The 19,334-nt window shown below is 38.2% G+C and overlaps 3 protein-coding genes across 7 annotated transcripts; 1 reads left to right on the top strand and 2 right to left on the bottom strand.

Moving 5' to 3' along the window:
- Window positions 1-219: 219 nt before the first annotated feature.
- LOC117607853 (uncharacterized) lies at window positions 220-3,553 on the bottom strand. The gene is made up of 5 exons (XM_034332036.2): window positions 3,391-3,553; window positions 2,678-2,760; window positions 1,401-1,634; window positions 1,200-1,343; window positions 220-1,079 (listed from the first exon to the last, which is right to left on the bottom strand). Exons 1-5 carry the CDS (start codon window positions 3,551-3,553, stop codon window positions 912-914), a joined length of 792 nt encoding a protein of 263 aa, XP_034187927.1. The 3' UTR covers window positions 220-911.
- A 2,491-nt stretch (window positions 3,554-6,044) lies between these two features.
- On the bottom strand, window positions 6,045-10,625 carry betaCOP (coatomer subunit beta). 5 transcript variants are annotated; one of them, XM_034332214.2, is made up of 9 exons: window positions 10,503-10,625; window positions 9,818-10,240; window positions 9,411-9,744; window positions 9,049-9,337; window positions 8,639-8,979; window positions 8,305-8,569; window positions 7,420-8,232; window positions 6,874-7,109; window positions 6,045-6,803 (listed from the first exon to the last, which is right to left on the bottom strand). In XM_034332214.2, the coding sequence occupies exons 2-9, from the start codon at window positions 10,183-10,185 to the stop codon at window positions 6,573-6,575; spliced, it is 2,877 nt and encodes a 958-aa protein (XP_034188105.1). In that variant the 5' UTR covers window positions 10,186-10,240; window positions 10,503-10,625; the 3' UTR covers window positions 6,045-6,572. The 5 variants fall into 5 exon arrangements, with proteins under 5 accessions (XP_034188105.1, XP_034188106.1, XP_034188104.1 ...); XM_034332215.2 differs by having other exon boundaries at window positions 9,818-10,233; window positions 10,467-10,547; XM_034332213.2 differs by having other exon boundaries at window positions 10,467-10,537.
- Window positions 10,441-17,730, top strand: LOC117607936 (uncharacterized). Its single transcript, XM_034332221.2, has 4 exons — window positions 10,441-10,570; window positions 12,361-13,634; window positions 14,958-15,223; window positions 15,408-17,730. Exons 2-4 carry the CDS (start codon window positions 13,415-13,417, stop codon window positions 15,600-15,602), a joined length of 681 nt encoding a protein of 226 aa, XP_034188112.1. The 5' UTR covers window positions 10,441-10,570; window positions 12,361-13,414; the 3' UTR covers window positions 15,603-17,730.
- The last annotated feature ends 1,604 nt before the right edge of the window (window positions 17,731-19,334 follow it).

Here is a 19,334-nt window from a genome sequence, read left to right as displayed (position 1 = left end):
TTCAACCCACCTTTCACCCATCATTAGCAGGGATATTTCAGTAATTATTTCGTTCATCAACATTGTTAGTACAGATATTAAAACGTCTGGCATCAATATAAAAAGAAGTTCCTATTCATACGTCTATTGTGTATATTTTTAATTAAAAAAAAAATCTGAAATATTTATGGTAATTTTCAAGGATTTAATTTCACTGTTTAATTTCTGGGAATGAAATGTTTAAGGCTCGAATTGATTGGGAAAATTTTTCAAATTAAGCAACGAATGCATAGTGGAATATAATAGGAATAATAGCGAGACAAGTTTCAGCGAGGTTCAGCTAGAATTGTGCTTATTAAGTCCATTAACCCGACAGATACAATTCCACACACCTGCAGTGGTATTTACGCGTGATTTCCGCTTCCAGCTTCGATTATGCTCCCCTTTGCGCTTCAACCCTCGAACGGAGGGTTCATAGGAAAGATGACGCACTGGTTTTCTCAGGAATTTCGCCGGGATTAACGGAAATACCTTCCGTTTCGATGAAAGTGCACAAAGGCGCTTGCTTTTCCATCGGGAATAAATAAATCTCGCGTTTACCTCGAATATTAGGAAGAAAATTAAGCACATAAAATATCGAGCTTATTTTCCTCTTCATTATTATATTTTCAAGTATAATTAACGAAGTACATTGTTATGACTAGTCGATAAATAGGATATAAAAGTAAAACAGGGTTTTCGACCCTTGAACAACGGAGCCTGGGTCAATCGCGACCCAAACTTACAAAAAATATACGAGGATGTTAACTTTAAGGTAAATGCATAATTTTTAAAGGAAAAAGTTTCATACATCCCGAGAAAATAGCGTGAAATGCAGAAGTAGTTTAAAATTGGAGTCTCTCTCCATGGTCCGCCGTCGGAGAGTTCATCGTTCAATGACCACTGCTAGCCAACCATTTCTTTCCCGATTCGTGTCCACCTTTCTTTCCGTATTTCTTTCCATGCTGATGATGACTATCGTGACCTTCCTCCACTTTACGACCCTTTTGATTGCGATGATGATGACCCTCCTCGTGCTTCTTCTTTTTACCGTGATGATCCTGATAATTCGTTCTTTAATTAGTTTCAATATTTTAAGACAATAAATTCTCGAAGAATTTCAAATATTTGGTTTTTGAAATACTGTTGAAATTGCTGGAAAATTATTTCTTTGAACAAACCTCGCGACTAGCGGAATCCGTATGACCCTTCTTCTCGTGACCACCCTTCTTACCCTCGTGTTCATGGTGATAACCTCCATGCTTCTCGTGTTCCCCATCCTCGTGGTATTCGTCGTAAAAATCGTGTTTCTTCTCGTATTCGTCCTGTTACGTTCGCAACAACGATGGAAATTTTTCGTTAAAATATAAATTGAAACGTACCTTTTTGAAAATACTGTGCTCTCCTTTGGTACTGTAACCCTTTTGGTGTTTCCCTTCGTCCTCGAATTTCGCCGCTTTCTCACCCTCCTCGCCGTGATGACTTTCGTCGTAATGATCCGCTTCCTCGTGCTTCTTCTCTTCTTCACCCTTTTTCTCGTCGTACTTCTGTTTGTGATTCTCTTTATCGTGGTGGCCCTTTTCGCCCTTGTCGAACTCGTGGAATACTTTGTAGCCCTATTCGAAGGAGACAAAATAAATGACACAGTAATTTATTAAAAATATTGGAAAATCCATGTGTATTTTTTACAATTAGAATTATTAAATGAATTATGATTTTGTATTACTTTTCATTCATGATATTAACATTTATTACAATCACTTTTAAAATATCAAGTCAGTAATAAAAATCTAATATTTGTTTCCTCAAATAATCAATGAAATCCATGTGCAATTAGAATTATTAAATGAATTATGACTTTGTATTACTTTTCGTTCATGATACAACCCCTTTCAAAATATCAAGTCAGTAATCAAATTTATCCAATATTTGTTTCCACAAAAACGCTTAAGTAGTGATTTTTTAAAAACTTTAAGCTTCAATTTGATGTATCGTAGGTATCAGTTTGTGACACTTTTATGTCATGATTTTCTGTTCATGAAATACGATCATTCTACTTGAAATTGTTTCTTTAAAGAAGACCGTTCATCCCTTTTGAAGATAATAGAACGGCCAGTTCAGAAGGAGATATAATAACGAGTATCCCACGTTATAAAGAAGGATCTCATCAGGAGCAAGAAGGAGACAGTTCGCAAGAGGACGTCGATGTAGGGAAGCAGATAGACGGGCAATCTCGAAGCGTTTCTCAAACGGGTAACGCAGTTGGTGGACGAATTAATTGCCACCCCAGACCGGTATCTTCGTGGAATAAAAGTGAAAAGCAATATCAGCCGGCGTGCAGTACAAAAGGGGTGGGCTACGGTACACCCTATCGTTACAAAGAATATTTTCTCGACGAAGAAAGGAGACGTCGTTCGGCGACGTTGCGAGAAGGTCGTTCGCGCAAAAACGACCGTATAATAAATAATACCCTGGACACTAATATTACCGGCGATAAAAAAAGAGAAGAAAGAAAGAAGAGCCGTCAAGGAACGTTGACAATGACGAGAGACACTGGCGTCGAAGCGAATGGTACAAAATGATTTTCGAATATTTGCCTTTCACTGAATCCAAATTGTATAGAGGGTTTAATTTAATATTAATAACAATATTGTTGTACCTTGTCGCCTTTCTCCTCGTCGGCTTCGTGGTGATCCTCTTGGTATTTCGTGCCTCCGCCTTTCTCCTCTCGTTTGCTTTCATCTGTTTCGGAATTAATTAGAAATTCATTAGACTCGTTGGTTGAATTTAAGAAAATGGGGTACTTACCCCTCGATCGAGTTAATTTTTTTACCATAGGTAGCCCTTGATCTGGCGATGGTCATCCTATCCCTTAACTCCCTCCTCCCAGAGGTCAGAAACTGAAATGGTCCAAAAAGTGGTTTTTTGCACCGATCTCAATTTCCAAAAGAAAAAGAGAAAACCTAACCTAACCTAACCTAACCTAACCATCAGTAGTCGTGTGAAGACTTTAATCTTTGTACACTTCCTCTATTTCACCTTACCTTTAGGTAAGGTGAATTATTCATAGGATCATTTTAGGCTAGGTTTAGGTTTTTTTTTCATTGGGAGGGATGTATTCACTGAGATCGGTGCAAAAAAACACTTTTTGGATCATTTCAGTTTTTGACCCCTGAGAGGGGCGGAGGGGGGGGAGTTAAGGGATGGGATGACCACTATTGGAATCGCCAGGTCAAGGGCTACCTATGGTAAAAAACCAGCTCGATCAGGAGTTACCCCATTTTCTTAAATTCAACCGACTCGTTATTGAATTCCTGTGAAAGATTTTTAACGGTATCGGATTAGAAGCGGAAAAATTTGTATTAGAAATACCTTTGTGTTCCGTGGCAGCTGTTTCAAGGTCCTCCTTGTACCGGAAGTCATCAGGAACCTTAATGATTTTTTTACCAGCCGAGCAATCGTCCATAAAAAGTATGATAAATAGTATCAATCCCACAAAACCTACCTCCGGTCTCATTTTAATTATTTTAATCATCTTTGTATGAACTTGGACGCGGTCGAGTTAAACACTGAAGATCGCACGGATTCGAAGCTGAAATTTATGGATCCCGCGATTCCTCTGTTGGATAGTTTTTCCTCGGTGATCCGTTTCCACAAATACAATAAGATCGCTCTTGTTTCCTTTGTTCACCGCATCGAAGAAAGTTCTCGGTTCCGAATGACGAGGGGAAAAAGATGTTTCTTTACGCTCCGCTTTCACCTGATTTCATCTTCGATTGATCATCCGGCGCAGATGATTTTTCTCTAGGAAGATCGAAGAAAGTTCATCGTTCTGAGAATCCGATGAACACGATCGCTTTCTCCGGTAGATACTAAAAAGTTTTATTCGTGAATAATTATAAAAATTTGATATACAGTGGTTCCTTGGTATACCTTAATCCGTTCCTGATGTTTGGATTTATACCAGATCGATCTTTCCCATAAGAAAGTTATTAAATATTAAATTATATTAAATTATAGTAATGTAAAAATGATTAATCCGTTCTCATGTAAAAAATATTATTATACCTACATTCATTTTTCCTCTTTTCTTTAAGAGCATCCCTTTTGTAATAATATTGTAATATTTAACAAATTTATTTATTGTCACTTTACGACAGTTTATAAATTAATACATTAGAAAAAAAAATTTTCTCTGAGATGATTATTCAAAAATGACACAAAATTTACACAAAAAATTTATGTCGTAAATCGAACAAAATTTGTCTCGTTCTAACGCAATTATAACGCGTATAGTTTTTATGTTAACACCATGAATCGTCAATGTTTCCCTTATCTCCGCTGCTCTTCAGCAATGGAACGTGTTATTTCTGCGAGCAAAGAATCGAGTTTCCAGACTGTTGATATTTCACAGTTACCTTCAATTAACATCCTCCATTTATTCCTTCTTTAATTAACATCCCTCAATTTTCAAATAGAATTTTTATAAATTATTCCTGAAATTTGCTTTCGTCTATCGAATACCAATCAAAAAAATCGTAAACATATTTTCTAAAAGCTGAAAAATATTCTAAAAATATCTATCGAGGTAGCTCTCGAATTTCTGTCGCATCAAAATAAAAAAAAAGAAGGGTGGTTGATGATCACATCCCCCTGGATGCACCAAGCAAACATCAGCTGCAATCGACTGTGCAGTGGATGAAGCTGCAGTGCAAACAGCCACCTTTTTTCCTCCCTTGTTTCTGTTGCCTCCTTCAACCCCATACATCCCCTGTCTATTTCTCTGGAAAGCCTTAAGAGGGAAGATTTTAATAAGGGTGCAGTTTAATGAATTTCTCAGCTTAATAAATTAATCGACCTTAATACCATTGCTGTTACCACGAAGACGTTTTACAACCTTCTGTGACGCATCTTACGACATCATCAAGATGGAATTAGGCGAACGATGATTTCTTCTTTAACCATTTCAGTGGAAATTATGTTCCCGAGAAGTTAAAATTAGATTGAAAATAACGAAGAATAGTTACGATGGAATTTAATTGCGACACCATGGAAGATGGAAAATTTAAAGTTTCCTATTAATGTTTTGTTGAAGAAGGTACCATTGTGCCTCGATGAATAAATAAATCTGGAAAGTACCATGGAAGATGGAAAATTTGAAGTTTCTTATAAATATTTTGTAGAAGGTACCGCTGTGCTTCGATGAATAAATAGATCTGGAAAATCCATGAGATAAGGGGATCGTAACTTTTAGGAGCAATTCAGAAGGTAATTCCCATAAAAAGGATCGTACGAAGAGAATATCAAAGATGATCGCGTTACGAAGCAATGAAGACGCTAAATGTTGCAAAATAATTTCAGGAATTCTTGTTTAATAAAAAGAGTATACTTAATGACTAGGTTTTATAAAAAGAAATATGGTTATATACAGTTGGCTGCAAAAGTATTCGTCCACCGTTTAAAATTGAAATCGTGAAAAGAAAATAGAGAAGGGTAATTTTTCAACTTTTTTATGGGAGCCTATAATGAAAATTTCATGGAGATCAGTTGATGCACTTAGAAGTTACAATTAATTAAAATTTATGGTCGTTTATAGCCCACTGTATATTCATAGTTCATTTGCAACCTGAGTTCTTATGATTTTGCAAGATTGTTTGAATTATTAGCCTTCTTTTCATAGGTTGAAACCCATAGTATTGACGTGAAACCTGTTAAAAATTGCACCACCAATTTTACTTCATATACCATTGCGAACCATCAAAAGGAAGTCGCAAATATTTTACCTTTTATTCGAACCATCAATAACTTATTGTCGATATTAGTATAAATTTACTACTATCGGGTAAAATATTTTCATATATCAACCAAATAATTTGAACAAAAATAATTAAAGCTTGCAATTACTCGAGTCACTTAATCAGAAAATTGATTTATTTAAAAAAAGGAAGAGACAATTTTCTATTACCTCTTCACTGCTAAACGACAGTAACAGTACTGCTTTCAAAGCACCTTTACATAGATTGACATAAAATATGATGAATTTATTTTATTTTCATATTATTACACTTGTTTTAGTGTACAGATCAAAATCTGCGAAACTTAGCGTTAAATCAAAAAAAGAAAAATTTCTTAGCAAGAAGTTGAGAAGAAAACAGTGTAAAACGAGTGATAGAATACAATGTAAAGTACTTGTTCTTTATTTTGTAAAAAATATCGTATGCATTAGAAACGTTAGTTTCAACAGAATAAAATAGAAGTTCGTGTAGCTAAAGTATATCGTGTACATATATTTCTTCGCTTTCGGGTACAGCAAGAATATCTAATTAAGAAAATAAAGCAACGCATGAATACCAATATATTCTGGTCGTATAAAATATAGTTTGAACGTCACTGCGTTAGAAGAAACCTTAAATCGTGTGGAATTGACCGAAGACAAACGAGACGCGCCATTTATAAAACCCATCTTTTGAATAAATTCAATTGGCTACGCTTTTTTTCCCCCGAAACGACTCGAATACTGAGGATACGTGAAACGGATTTAATTACTACGCGTTTTAAGCGGCTTGCACAACTTTGCTCTGTGGTCCTTTCTGCGTGGAATTAATTTTATCCCCTAACGATAACGCCATCCCTTGGCTCTTCGCTCTGATACGTATATGACCGACCACCGGCGCGTCCGGTTTATTCAATGGTTTCTCGATAGACATGTTGGCCAGTGCGTCCTCTCCGAATATAGATTTTGCGTACATATTCGCCGCCATGAAACCGCACTGTCCAGAAAGTGCCTGAAATAGAAACACGTTTCCCCTTAGCAATTCAGTATTCTTCACATGGATAGAAAACGAGAAAAAATACCTTTTCCGGAGTAAGACAACGCATATTGGTAGACTTCAAGAGATGAGCAAGATACTCTCTCAAGTCTGACAGTGTCGTGTTTACAGACACCTTGTTCTCCCATTCGAATTCTGCCCACATTTGCCTGAACTCGGCATCGGTACACGTTGCTGGCACTATGTAATCCATTATGTCGATATGTATATCGTTCAAGACGACTACGCTTCTATCGGAACCCGCGCCGGATACATCATAAACTGAAAATCAATCAATAAATATCCTTAGTTCAATACGTTCTAAAATTTTGTACAGGGTGTAAAACAATCAATGTTCATGGCTTCAGGAGATGAATCTACACCCTAGGATCAGTGGACATTTATAAAAAAAATTATTTATAATTTTTCTTTCTCTCAGACTAATTTTCTTCTCAATGCGCAGAATACGTTAATGTAAAATTTTTTTTTACAAATGTCCACCGATCCTAGGGTGTAGATTCACTCCCTGAAGCCATGACCATTAATTTTTTTACACCCTGTACAGTATAAATGAATGGAGATTCTTAATTACCTATGTTTCCAAATATTATTCCATTTTCTGTAGATGCTACTTTAACATTAGCCTTGATGCTGGCAAAGTCTCGTGGCGCTAATACGATGGGCTGTGGCCTCTCTACAAGCTTCAAATCGCCCATAGTCGCAAGCTCTAGAGTGCAGTTTTGTAGAGTATCCTCGGTTTGATTAACGATGAGCACGTCGAGCACGATGTCGTATTGGTTAACGTGAACGAGGGCCTCCGCGTACACGGGGTCCGAGAAGCCAGTCAGTTGGGTGACTTTGCTCAACGCGCTGGGAGCTGGCGCGTCTCCACCGGCGCCGGGTCTTCCGGCAACGGCAGCGCTCAAACTCTGTTCGAACACGTCGCCAGCCCCACCGGCCAAGTCTGACCCGCGGCTCAATTGTAGGAACTGTATCGCGTCGTCCACTTGGACGATGCTGCCTGGCTTTTCCTTCGCCTTCTGATTCTGCGAATCCTCCTCGGCCTTCGCCGCCAGCATTCTGCCTAGAGCCTCGCGGCAACCCTCGGTGAACACCGTCTGCACGAGTGGCACCGGGCAAGCCAACGACCTCAGACACAGAGATATTCGCTCGGCGTCGTCGTGGGTCATCGCTTTCGTAGGCAGACCCGAACGACCCAGCTGCAACACGCTGGACATGACCAGCATCGCTTCCGCTTGCATACGGTTGCTCTTCTGCTTGTCGTTCTCGAGACTTTTGTAACGAAGGGCCAGCTTGGCCAAAGTCGTGGCTAAAGAAGCACCGATGAAGAAGTCGCCCTCCATCATGTATTGAACCAATGCTGGACGCTTCTCTTCCTTCTTACCTATCGGATAACGAGAGAGGATTTTAGGAAATTACGTAGTTTGTTACAGTGTACATTTTAAAAGACAATTACGAGCAGACGCTGCACTGAAAGCACTCTGAGTAGCGTATGTCCCGTCGGAGGTGACCAGTTGCGTTGGTGCAGCTTGTGCATTCCCATCCTCCGACGATTTCTCGCCAGCCTGACGTTTATTCTCTGCTTCGAGCAGCGGCAGTTCGCCCAAGGCGGCGCGTATTCGGTTCATCACAGCCTCTATGTCTTCTTTTGATGTTGCATATTCACCGAGGATCCACAGTGCTGCTCTGTGTACCTTGACTGATTTTATATGTGGAAACACCTGGATAGAAAATAGAAGAACGGGTTAATTTATTGAAACATAGGAAGATCAATGATACTTGATAATTACTTCAAGAAGTTTCTCGACAATAAGGGGCCTGAGATTTTCAAATCGTTGAATAGCTTCGCGAACGAACACTAAAACATCGGTAGCCGCAGCCTCGTTGTTCTCCGATAGAAAATCAGTCAGCACAGGGATCACTGTTGCCGCGACGTCTGAGAATTTGATGGAACAAGCGTGCAACGTTCGCACGAGAAGCTGTCGATATCTTCCAGCATCTTCGTGTTCTCCGCCAGCTGTTCTGAGCACCTCTTTCTTTAAAAGTTGGACCATTTCTTCAATCGTGCGTGTGGTTACCAAATCCATCGCTAGAGCCAACGTTTTTGTTCTGACTTCCAATGCTGGTGAACCTGAAGTAGAAATATTTTAAATAATTGCCTGAACCGGTGTATCGTTTCTCTTTGTTCTTTAGAACCTACCTAGAACTCTAAGCACATCCATAACCAAATCTTGAAGGACTCTTTCATAAACGGGACTCTCTTTCATTGCAATCAGACGATCGAGAACGATCAGTTTCACGTTATTGTCGCTTTCTTTAACAACCAATTCGATGTAACACGAGGCTGCAGCTTTGATTGCTGTGGGAGCACTCGAAAGTGTCACCAAAGTGCCAGCTGCTTCGTAGCGCACAGCAGCACTCGGTGAATTCAACAAGCTGTAAATACATCTAATGAATCTGGCCCTTTCTGATGGATTTGCGAGACAAACCTGGGAAAAAATAAATTTGTCAGAAACTGATCAAGTAGGTATGATGACAGTACATTCTTCAAGATATACATACCTTGTAAATTAACTCAACGATAACCAACTGCAGTATATCACCGAAGCAGGGCACTTGATCCAAACAAGCAGCTAAATAAGCCAGTGCCCTGCTCTGGTCAGCGTGAAGCAACATCAAGAATGCATTCCTTCTACAAGACATATCTTGCTCGCCTTCCAAATACTTTGCTATCAACTCGGGTGCATCTGGTATGAGAAATTCAAAGTTTCTGTAAATTGTAAAAATAGCTAGAACTGCATTACGTCTCACATAAGAATGTCTATGCTCCAAGCATGCAATTATTGCAGGCATCAGTGGTTCTAAAAGCTCTGGTTCCTTCAATTTGCACAAAAATCTGTAACACATGAATACGTCCTTGAAATTATTCATACTTTGATTAGTGAATCTCAAGTATCAGTTAATAGTACCTCAAAGTAGAACCTCTGACAAATTCATTCGGATGCTGTAAATCTTTTCTATACGCATCGCATACTAAAATCATTTCTTGAAGCAGTTTGCCATCGGGAGATGTTTTAGGAACAATCTCCCAGAATATCAATAGAAGCTTCTTTATCGTGTGATCCTGTAGTGGAAGAACATATCTGATGATGGTCATTAGCAGACCAGGTAGGCGTTCACCGCTCAAAATCATGTGAATAGTTTTCTTAAGGGCTTCGATTTTCGTTTGAACATCGCCTTTTTCGAGATCCTGTTTCAGTTGGAGCTCGTTCAATGGCTCCGTATCGGTCGGAATGTTTATCAAAGTGTAACAAGGTTGTTCAGCAACGGTGCTCATTTTTCCTATTGTGTTTTACACTTTGTCAAGAAGAACCTGCCTTACGATCTGTAAACTAGAAACGATCAATGTGCGATTTAAAATCAAATGATCATAGTGAATAGTCGGAGACGGATTATTTAAAAAACAGTTCGAAAGTAAGGTTATGTCGCGTTCACTAGATGTTAACGTGTCACATTGAACGCGATGCTATGATAATGCCGATGACGTTTGACGCACTTGATCGCGAGAAAATCGTGGGAAAACGAAGAACGACGATATCTTTCAATTGATGAACTGACATTTATACGAGTCCGGAAACAAGAAAAACAGCATACGTGTCAAACCCCCTAAGCTAGGGGACCACTAAAATGCGAACAGGTAGCGCCACGGTCTACGCCTCCACGTAAGTCGGGTATCTTTTGAAATGTTCATATTGTTTGTTTTATAAAATATTGTTCAAACATTGTTGACTCACACAAACAACGATATCTACGTTCCTTATTTTCCTCAGTCTATATAAGTTTAATTTTAAATTAATAATGATCGTGTTTTTATGTAAAATATATTATAAAATATTTGGGAAAAATCTATGTGTAAATTGTGTTTCGGACTATACATTCGAAATGTTGCAATTTTTATTTTTTAAACAATTGTTTATGGGGTGATATTTTCAAATAGTGTTAATGTCTATTGTTTTGTACAATTATAATCTTTAATAGTTCAATAGCAAAGTTATTAACGACTATGCTTTTCAGTAAAAAAGACCCATTGATTTTAATATAAAAATGATTATTTTTTAATATAAATATAATGTAGGATACGTTAACACTGGTATTCTTGTTATTAAATTTTATTTTCAATCGTATCATACACCACTGCGATCTTTCTCAAAAATTCATTTAGTTAACTTCTGTTAGATTACATAATTAATTCCGTTATCTGAATTATTCACGTATCGTTCGTCACGTACTAACTTGCGTCGTAATTTATCTTCCATTAAAGAATTTTCCAAGTAACTTTCAATAACTCCTACTCAACGCAAAAACCCGAATGAAACAATTTATTGTACAACGTTCGTTGTTCGCAAAGCCCATTAATTTATTCCTTAAAAGATAAACGATCCCGATTAACGTGTAACGCTTCAACTGGAGCACCACTGACCCAGAAACGAAACCGAGCTAAATTAGATCGCGAATGTACTCGAACACCCTACAATAACACTTCGTTAATTTCACGAGCAACAATGTTTTCAATTATCGAAGCGATATCAACATGAAAATGAGGAAACATAATTTTAATTAACGATAATTAGAAATGCTATTTCGGTTGGCGCTAGATCAAAGTATCCAAGCATCGTTACACGCAAATAGAATTATTCAACGAAATCGCACGAGCCAGCATAGTTTCGTTATCAGTTATTTGAAATATTCCAAAGCAATTACGTTGCATCGCGACTGTGCACGAGCATCTCATTTTTTTCCTTTCATTGACACGCGAAATACCCTTGCGATAACTTCCTGATCTTTTCCTTTTTCTCGTAACAAGCGATCAGATTCCCAACGAATAAATTTATTCTTTTGAAACAACTAAAAAAGTAAAATTTCTAATTATAAATAATCAATGGTCTCGTACCGAAGAATTAAAACAGCCGGCCCTGGGCCTAGGCAGACTAGGTGGCCGCCTAGGGACCCCCAAGGTCCAGGGACCCCATAAGACGATTTTGCATCTGAGAATGCAAGAAGAGTAGTAAATGCAAATCTAAATTAATTATACAAGCTTTAATTTTATAAATTTTATTTGAGATACTTTTTATTATGTCATATATGTGAAGTGGCCCTTTTTCGGACCCCTGAAATCTCAGGACCGACCCTGGGCCTAGGTAGACTAGGCGGCCGCCTAGGGCCCAAGATCCAGGGACCCCATAAGACGATTTTGCATCTGAGAATGCAAGAAGAGTAGTAAATGCAAATCTAAATTAGTTATACAAGCTTTAATTTTATAAATTTTATTTGAGATACTTTTTATTATGTCATATATGTGAAGTGGCCCTTTTTCGGAGCCCTGAAATCTCAGGGCCGGCCCTGGCTCGAATAAAGGCGGCCGACGAACGCGACAAACCGCGAAACTCTTTGAGTCAATAACGGCGGTTATCGCGAAAGAAATTATCCATTAACTCGTGGAATCTATGTACAGAGTCGGTGGCTCGCCTTAGAGGGACAAAGATGGAATGATGAAGTAGTTGAACGCGTGTTTGACCCCCTTTGTGCGCAGACCGATGCGACAGTCGGTGCAATGGGAGTTAATCGAAAAAAGTAGGCAAGACGAAGAGGGGAACAGCCGAAGATTGGCTCCGGCGTCGCGTCGAGACGCTTGCAATTAGCCGGTGCACACGAGGGCACAATGATCTAGCCGCTAATTTCGTCTGACGCCAGCGAGGCGGTACGTCGAGTTGGATTCTTTAAAAACGACAAGGTGCCACGGGATGCTTGACACTCGAATTAAATACTTATCGTACCTCAATGTACACCTCGCGATTCACGTACGCACTGTACCATTCAGCAATCGAATATGAATGAAATATTCCTGATGGAATTATTAGTAACAGTCATTCAATTATTAAAAACGAGAAAATATAATAAATACCTTTGCTACTCGTTACCAATTGGAAATTTTCACTGGAAAGAACAGAAGGATGAAAATCCTTTGAAGGTGTCCTCGGAGCAGTAATTTCCTTTCCAAAATTAATAGCAACATTTCCGAAACCATTGGCTATGATAAATGAGAAATTGATCAAAAGTATATTAATTATATTAGCCCATCGACGAATGACTTTCCGACTGGTATCCGAAGCTGCAAATAATTCAAGAACCTGTCACACGCCTAATCGACCCACGTCCCGCGACTCTGACCGTCGTTAAAGGAAATCCACCTGCGGATTCTCGGTAATCGGTAACGGGATGTCGTCACGATTAAGACGTAATAACGGTGGCGGTAGCCTTCTCACAGCAATGATACCGAATTGTTATCAAACACGCTCGGAAATGCGGCAGTCAGGTAAACAAACGCGATTGCGAGATGATCGGTGCGACACGTTCGAGCGGATAAGCTGGTTGTTAAAAGTCCGAAGGACTGTCGGAGACGACTCGAGTGGAGCAAGGACCATCGGGAATCGACGATCTCGTGCGATTCGTGTTGTAAACAGGAGAGTGTGTCACAGGCTTTCTTAGTTAAGAAACTGGTGCAAGCGATGCATCGTGTGCAACGAGCGATACGGGCCGCGTTTCTCGCCGCGACTTTGATCGCGTTCGTACGGTTATCTGTAGCGGATTCCAGGCTGTCCTTGCAGTGCAAGAACATCGCTAGAGACGTGATTATGAACAGTTGCAAGGGACCGAGGATCAAACGAGCCAACCCTAGGTTCGATCTGGAAATGATGGATGATGAGATGGGCAAGCTAGAGCCTACAGGTGAGACATTCCGTTGATCCCGATGGAATTCGGTCTTTGGGATTTAATGTACACTTCGGAGCAAAGTAGGCTTTGGGAAGCCTGGGGGTGACTGGGAATGAGTGTAGAAGGAAGAGTTCATTTCTTGGGATTTAATGTACACTTGAGGGCAAAGTAGATTCCCAGCTGACTGAGATTAAGAGTAGAAGGAGGAATTCATTCTTTGGGTTGCAATGTACACTTCAGAGCAACGTAGACTTCCCAGGTGACTGAAAATGAGTGTGGGGGAGGAATTCATTTTTTGGGATTCAATGTACACTTCAGGGCAAAGTAGATTTCCCAGCTGACTGAGATTAAGTGTAGAAGGAGGAATTCATTTTTTGAGATTCAATGTACACTTCAGAGTAACGTAGACTTCCCAGGTGACTGAAAATGAGTGTGGGGGAGGAATTCATTTTTTGGGATTTAATGTACACTTAGGGGCAACGTAGGCTTTCCAAGTGGCTGAGAATGAGTGTAGAGGGAGAAGTTCATTCTTTGGGATTTAATGTACAGTTGAGGGCAAAGTAGATTCCCAGCTGACTGAGATTAAGAGTAGGAGGAATTCATTCTTTAGGTTGCAGTGTACACTTCAGAGCAACGTAGACTTCCCAGGTGACTGAGAATGAGTGTGGGGGAGGAATTCATTTTTTGGGATTCAATGTACACTTCAGGGCAAAGTAGATTTTCCAGCTGACTGAGATTAAGTGTAGAGGGAGAAATTCTTGGGGGTAACGTAGACTTACCAGAGGGCTGAGAATATGTGTAGAGGGAAGAGTTCAATTTTTGGAATTTGATGTACACTTCAGGGCAACGTAGACTTCCCGGGTGGCTCAGAATAAGTGTAGGGGGAGGAGAGCTTTGGGAGGAATTCAGTTTTTGGGATTTAATGTACACTCGGGGGCAAAGTAGATTTTCCAGCTGCCTGAGATTAAGTGTAGGGAGGAAAGAGCCTAAGAAAAAATTTATTTTTTGAAATTTAATGTACACTTCAGAGCAACGTAGACTTTCCAGATCGCTGAGATTAAATGTAGGGAAAAAAGAGTCTAGAATTTCCTAGGGAAAGGTTTCACTGCTCACTGTATACATAAAAACACTCAAAGTCCTAATTTTGAAAATATTAATCATCGAATATTAAATAATTATGACTACGGTATACCGTGCCGTTTTCATATTGCAATACATAGCCGAGAAAAAAAGGCATCATATGCAAGGAATTTGCAAGGAGCGACAACTTTTTCTCCGACTTATTTGCAAACACCTCTGGCCGAAGGTTAGTGAATGGAAAAGTGATTTGCCTTTCAGAAGCATCGCAAGACACGGCGCCAAGCGTCCAACAACAGAAACGACAATTTTTCCCGGAGTCGGTTCCCTCTATTTCTGGATTGTTCGGTGGTATGGGACTTCCGGTGACGAACATTGCCACCAACACGTTTCACAAAACGGAAGTCAGCGTTCCAGGAATTGGATACGCGGAGAATCAGGATACCACGATGGTGGAAGAGAGCTTCGTTCCTGAATTTCCTATTTCGTATCGACCTTCGGGATCCTATCCCGTGATAAGGTCCAGTGTGAGTAAAACGACACGTGATTGAATTCAGGTACATTGCTTGAATTTGGAAACAATCGTCGATTTCATTGATCGATTTCGAGAAGAATTTGTGGTTGCGATTAATTAACAGAGGATTCTTGTCGAATTTATTGACGACTCTGAGGAAACAGTGAACGATAGACTTATCGATGATTATTTTTCAGAATCCAGACAAACTTCTTGGTTTCGATTTAAGTTCGGAAGAACTTGAGGAACTTTTCTACGAGGTCGGCGATAGGATGCCGAGGAATTCAAAGGATCTGAAGAAAAAGATTTTTCAAACAGTCGCTACTAAATGTTGCCCGAATCCGAAATTATGTTACGATAATCCGAGTTTAATCCCGTGCATGGGATATTAAAACTAATTGTAAGACTCTTGAGCCACTGCCAAAAAATGTCGAATGGAAATCTTAAGGACACGATTCTGGGAAACGAATCGAAAATCTATATTATCGATTGTACTTAAATTCTCAAATAGACACTCTATTTGAGAATCTTTATACAATAAAAAATTCAGAATTTTTTGGTGTTTGTTTTAGGATCTTATATTTTTTACAATTTTTATTCAACTACCTCAGTACCGAGTGAGTGAAATCTACTTCATAGTATATCTAATATAAAATAGCAGGCAAAAGTTTAATAAAAAGATTACTTTTTTTATATATTATTACACTAATCCAATTTCCTTTTTATTCTGTGGGGAAATTTTTCCAAAGACACTCTTTTTTCCTTATGAAAGAGATAGGGTAGGATGGTACCTTTATTTACTAAAACTCTAATAAACATTCTCAAAGGTCCCATATCGTGCATTGTTGTCATACCTGATCCTGAGGGATATTCATAATTCATCTTCCCTGATTTTCGCGCCATTCGGGCTCAGCAGTTTGGGGAACACTCCTAACCTATCTTTTCTAACACCCTATAATATTTTCTAGGGTCCTTCACGACTTCATGAGACACCCCTTCAAGGCATGCTGGGTAGAGCTGATCTCCATTCCACAGTGATACCTAACCTAACTTTCCACACCCTATAATATTTTCTAGGGTCCTTCACGACCTCACGAGACACCCCTTCAAAGTATGCTGGGTAGAATTAGTCTCCATTCCGAAGTGGTACCTAACCTAATTGTACAATGCACCAAACTTTTCTAATACCCTATAATATTTTCTAGGGTCTTTCACGACTTTATGAGACACCCCTTCAAAGCTTGCTGGGTACAATTGGTCTCCATTCCGCAGTAGTACCTAACCTAATTGGGCGTCTAACCTAACTTTTCTAACACCCTATAATATTTTCTAGGGTCCTTCTCGATCTCATAAGACACCCCTTCAAAGCATGCTGGGTAGAGCTGATCTCCATTCCACAGTGATACCTAACCTAACTTTCCTAATACCCTATAATATTTTCTAGGGTCCTTCACGACCTCACGAGACACCCGTTCAAAGTATGCTGGGTAGAATTGTTCTCCATTTCGCAGTGGTACCAACTGAACGCCTCCTTAACGTACTTTGCTTGCTAATGTGGCCCAGGTATCCACCGAGGCATCCATGCTCGGTACTGTACACTTAGTTATCTGATAGGTAATCTGGCCAAATTAAAATCTGACTTAATTCAATTTAATTTAATTCAATTTAACTTTTCTTTCTTCCATTTTTTGACTAAATAAAGTAATAAGAGAGAGGATTTTAGTGAATTTATTGGATAGTGTATGACTTAATGATAACGATAACGAAGGTTAAATGTAACGAATAATAATCACTTCTTTCTTACAAACAGAATTTATTTACAGAAAACTGATACAATGTTTATTTACAAGTGTCTATTTACAAAATTCATTTGCTCGAAGCAAACAAAGTTAAGTATAGTAAATTTATTTACAATGGATATCACAACTCGTTTGAATCTCGATTGGAGATTCAAACAATTCTGCTTCTTTAAACAGTCGTAACTTAAATCTAATTCAATGTTAACACAGACTTCATTTAAGATGGACGTTATTTTCATATCACATATGAAAAGTAAAATTGGTTCGACATTTTCAAATAACATCATCCGTTTAATTTATTATTTAAGTCTTGAGAAGTCTGATCGAAATTCCATGAGGAACCATTTTTTACTTAAACCATATTTATTTACAGGAAAATTAATACGTCACTTTTTATTTATAAACATTCAATAATGATAATACAAAAATCCTCACTAATGTCTTTCTTAATCCTTTGCTTTATAATATCGAGTCACATTATATTTGTAATGTTAATTGAATTTCTAGAAGATATTCTAAGAGATTGCTATTAATCTCTGTTTTATTTGACCGTGAAAAACCGAGGGAATTATAATGGTTCGCCTTGAACTATCAAATGGGAAGAATCTTTAGGTTGATAGTGCAGTTGCATAGTGCAGTTGCATGTCCCGTAGTTGGTTTGCTACTATCATCCAATTTATAAGCGAACCGTGTGCAGCGTTTAATGGTTGTAAGAATGTAATAGGAGGCATAGGTAGTGATGGGTTCGAGTTGCAATAGGTACTCGAGATTTTCTTTTTGAAAATTTTCGATACCTTCAGTCAGTTTGAATTTTACGAATTTTAATTTTATTTAATCATCAAAATTACTGAGATTTCTAAAATTTTCAAAATTCCAATGATTTTTAATATTTTTAAAATTTCCAAGGGGTTCACCTATCCGATTATTAATTTGAAACATACAGAAACAGAGAAAAGAAAATTTCTCTTCCCTCCAAAGAGCCCAGCAAACGGATTCAGCGAACAATCGTAAAATTTATTTTCGTGTTTGAAAATACTACTTCCGGCCATAACCTGCACCCTCCAACGATTATATTTTCAGCTAAGCAGTAAAATTCGCTGATACAGTCGTGCAAAATTGCATTTGTGTTCTGTAGTTAGTAACGGGTCCCCTTTATGGGACCCTTGTAAACATATTTCAGTAATATTTTTTATTTATTTATACGACTGTGACTCGATATTATAAAACGAAAGGGTTATTATTAGCTCCAGTAGATTTTAGTAAAAATATTCAGCAAAATATTAAATATATATTCTTATGTTATTTTTATTAAAAGAATTTAGTAAAACATAAAATATTTTAACGACACCCTGTGAAGGATTTCAATTTCTAACATGAGGCGTGTTCCAAAGCAGGAACAATGAAATAAGTTGGTCACGAAATCTACCAATAGACTCTCTTGATTCTTTTATTAAATTCTCGAGGATCTTTGTACAAATTACCAGCTAGAATAGACGAAACGTGGTGCACGAGCATCGCGTTCGACACGTTGCCACCAACGTGACCGCCTAACGATTCAATCTGTCGGCAGATGCACCGAAATGCACCCAATAGTGCATTTTAAACCGCGCTGCAATTCGCCTAGTTCGTCTATTCTTTGAAAAGAGAAACGTTTGAATAGAAAAATTTTTCATTTTTAAATTAACTTCTGATGGCAGTATTTGGGAATTGCCGAGAAAAAAAAAAAAAATTCTATAAATAAAAAAGATCCTCGAGAGAAATGAAATCATAACTCGCCACGTGTTGCAATCCGAAGGAAATACACGAATCGTTTGAAAATTGTAAAAATTTTTACGATCTACCGGAGACTTTACTATGCCTTTTATTTAATCGAAGGATATATTAAGGAGATATTTTTGCTGTTTTAGATAACAGTTTTATTGACGAATGATTGATATAATAATTTAAAAATGGAACTTTCGGTGACATTGTTCTTAAATAGAAAATTATTTTTTAAATTTGCGATATGGCACAAGACACTATTGAATGGAGTCTATTTATTATTATTTTTACAATCGAATAATGAGTTATTTATCATTCAATGTTGCCTTGTCCCATATATCAAATTATTTTAACTATACAAATTTGTTTAACACGTTTCATGCTATATGAAAATGTTCTAAATTATCGAATCTTGGATTCGTAAAAAAAATTGTCGCAATTATACTAATCGTTTGAATATTATTCACGAGTCATATGGTATGAAACGCGTTAAATTGTCTAAAATTATAATATTCTTTTACTTTGCTTTTATTTTCACTTGGAAAAACAGTGCTGTCCAAGCTA

Source organism: Osmia lignaria, chromosome 5, assembly GCF_051020975.1.
Source record: "Osmia lignaria lignaria isolate PbOS001 chromosome 5, iyOsmLign1, whole genome shotgun sequence".
Taxonomy (NCBI): domain Eukaryota; kingdom Metazoa; phylum Arthropoda; class Insecta; order Hymenoptera; family Megachilidae; genus Osmia; species Osmia lignaria.
Note: the sequence above shows the minus strand (reverse complement) of the source record. Positions and strands in the feature narration are given on the sequence as shown.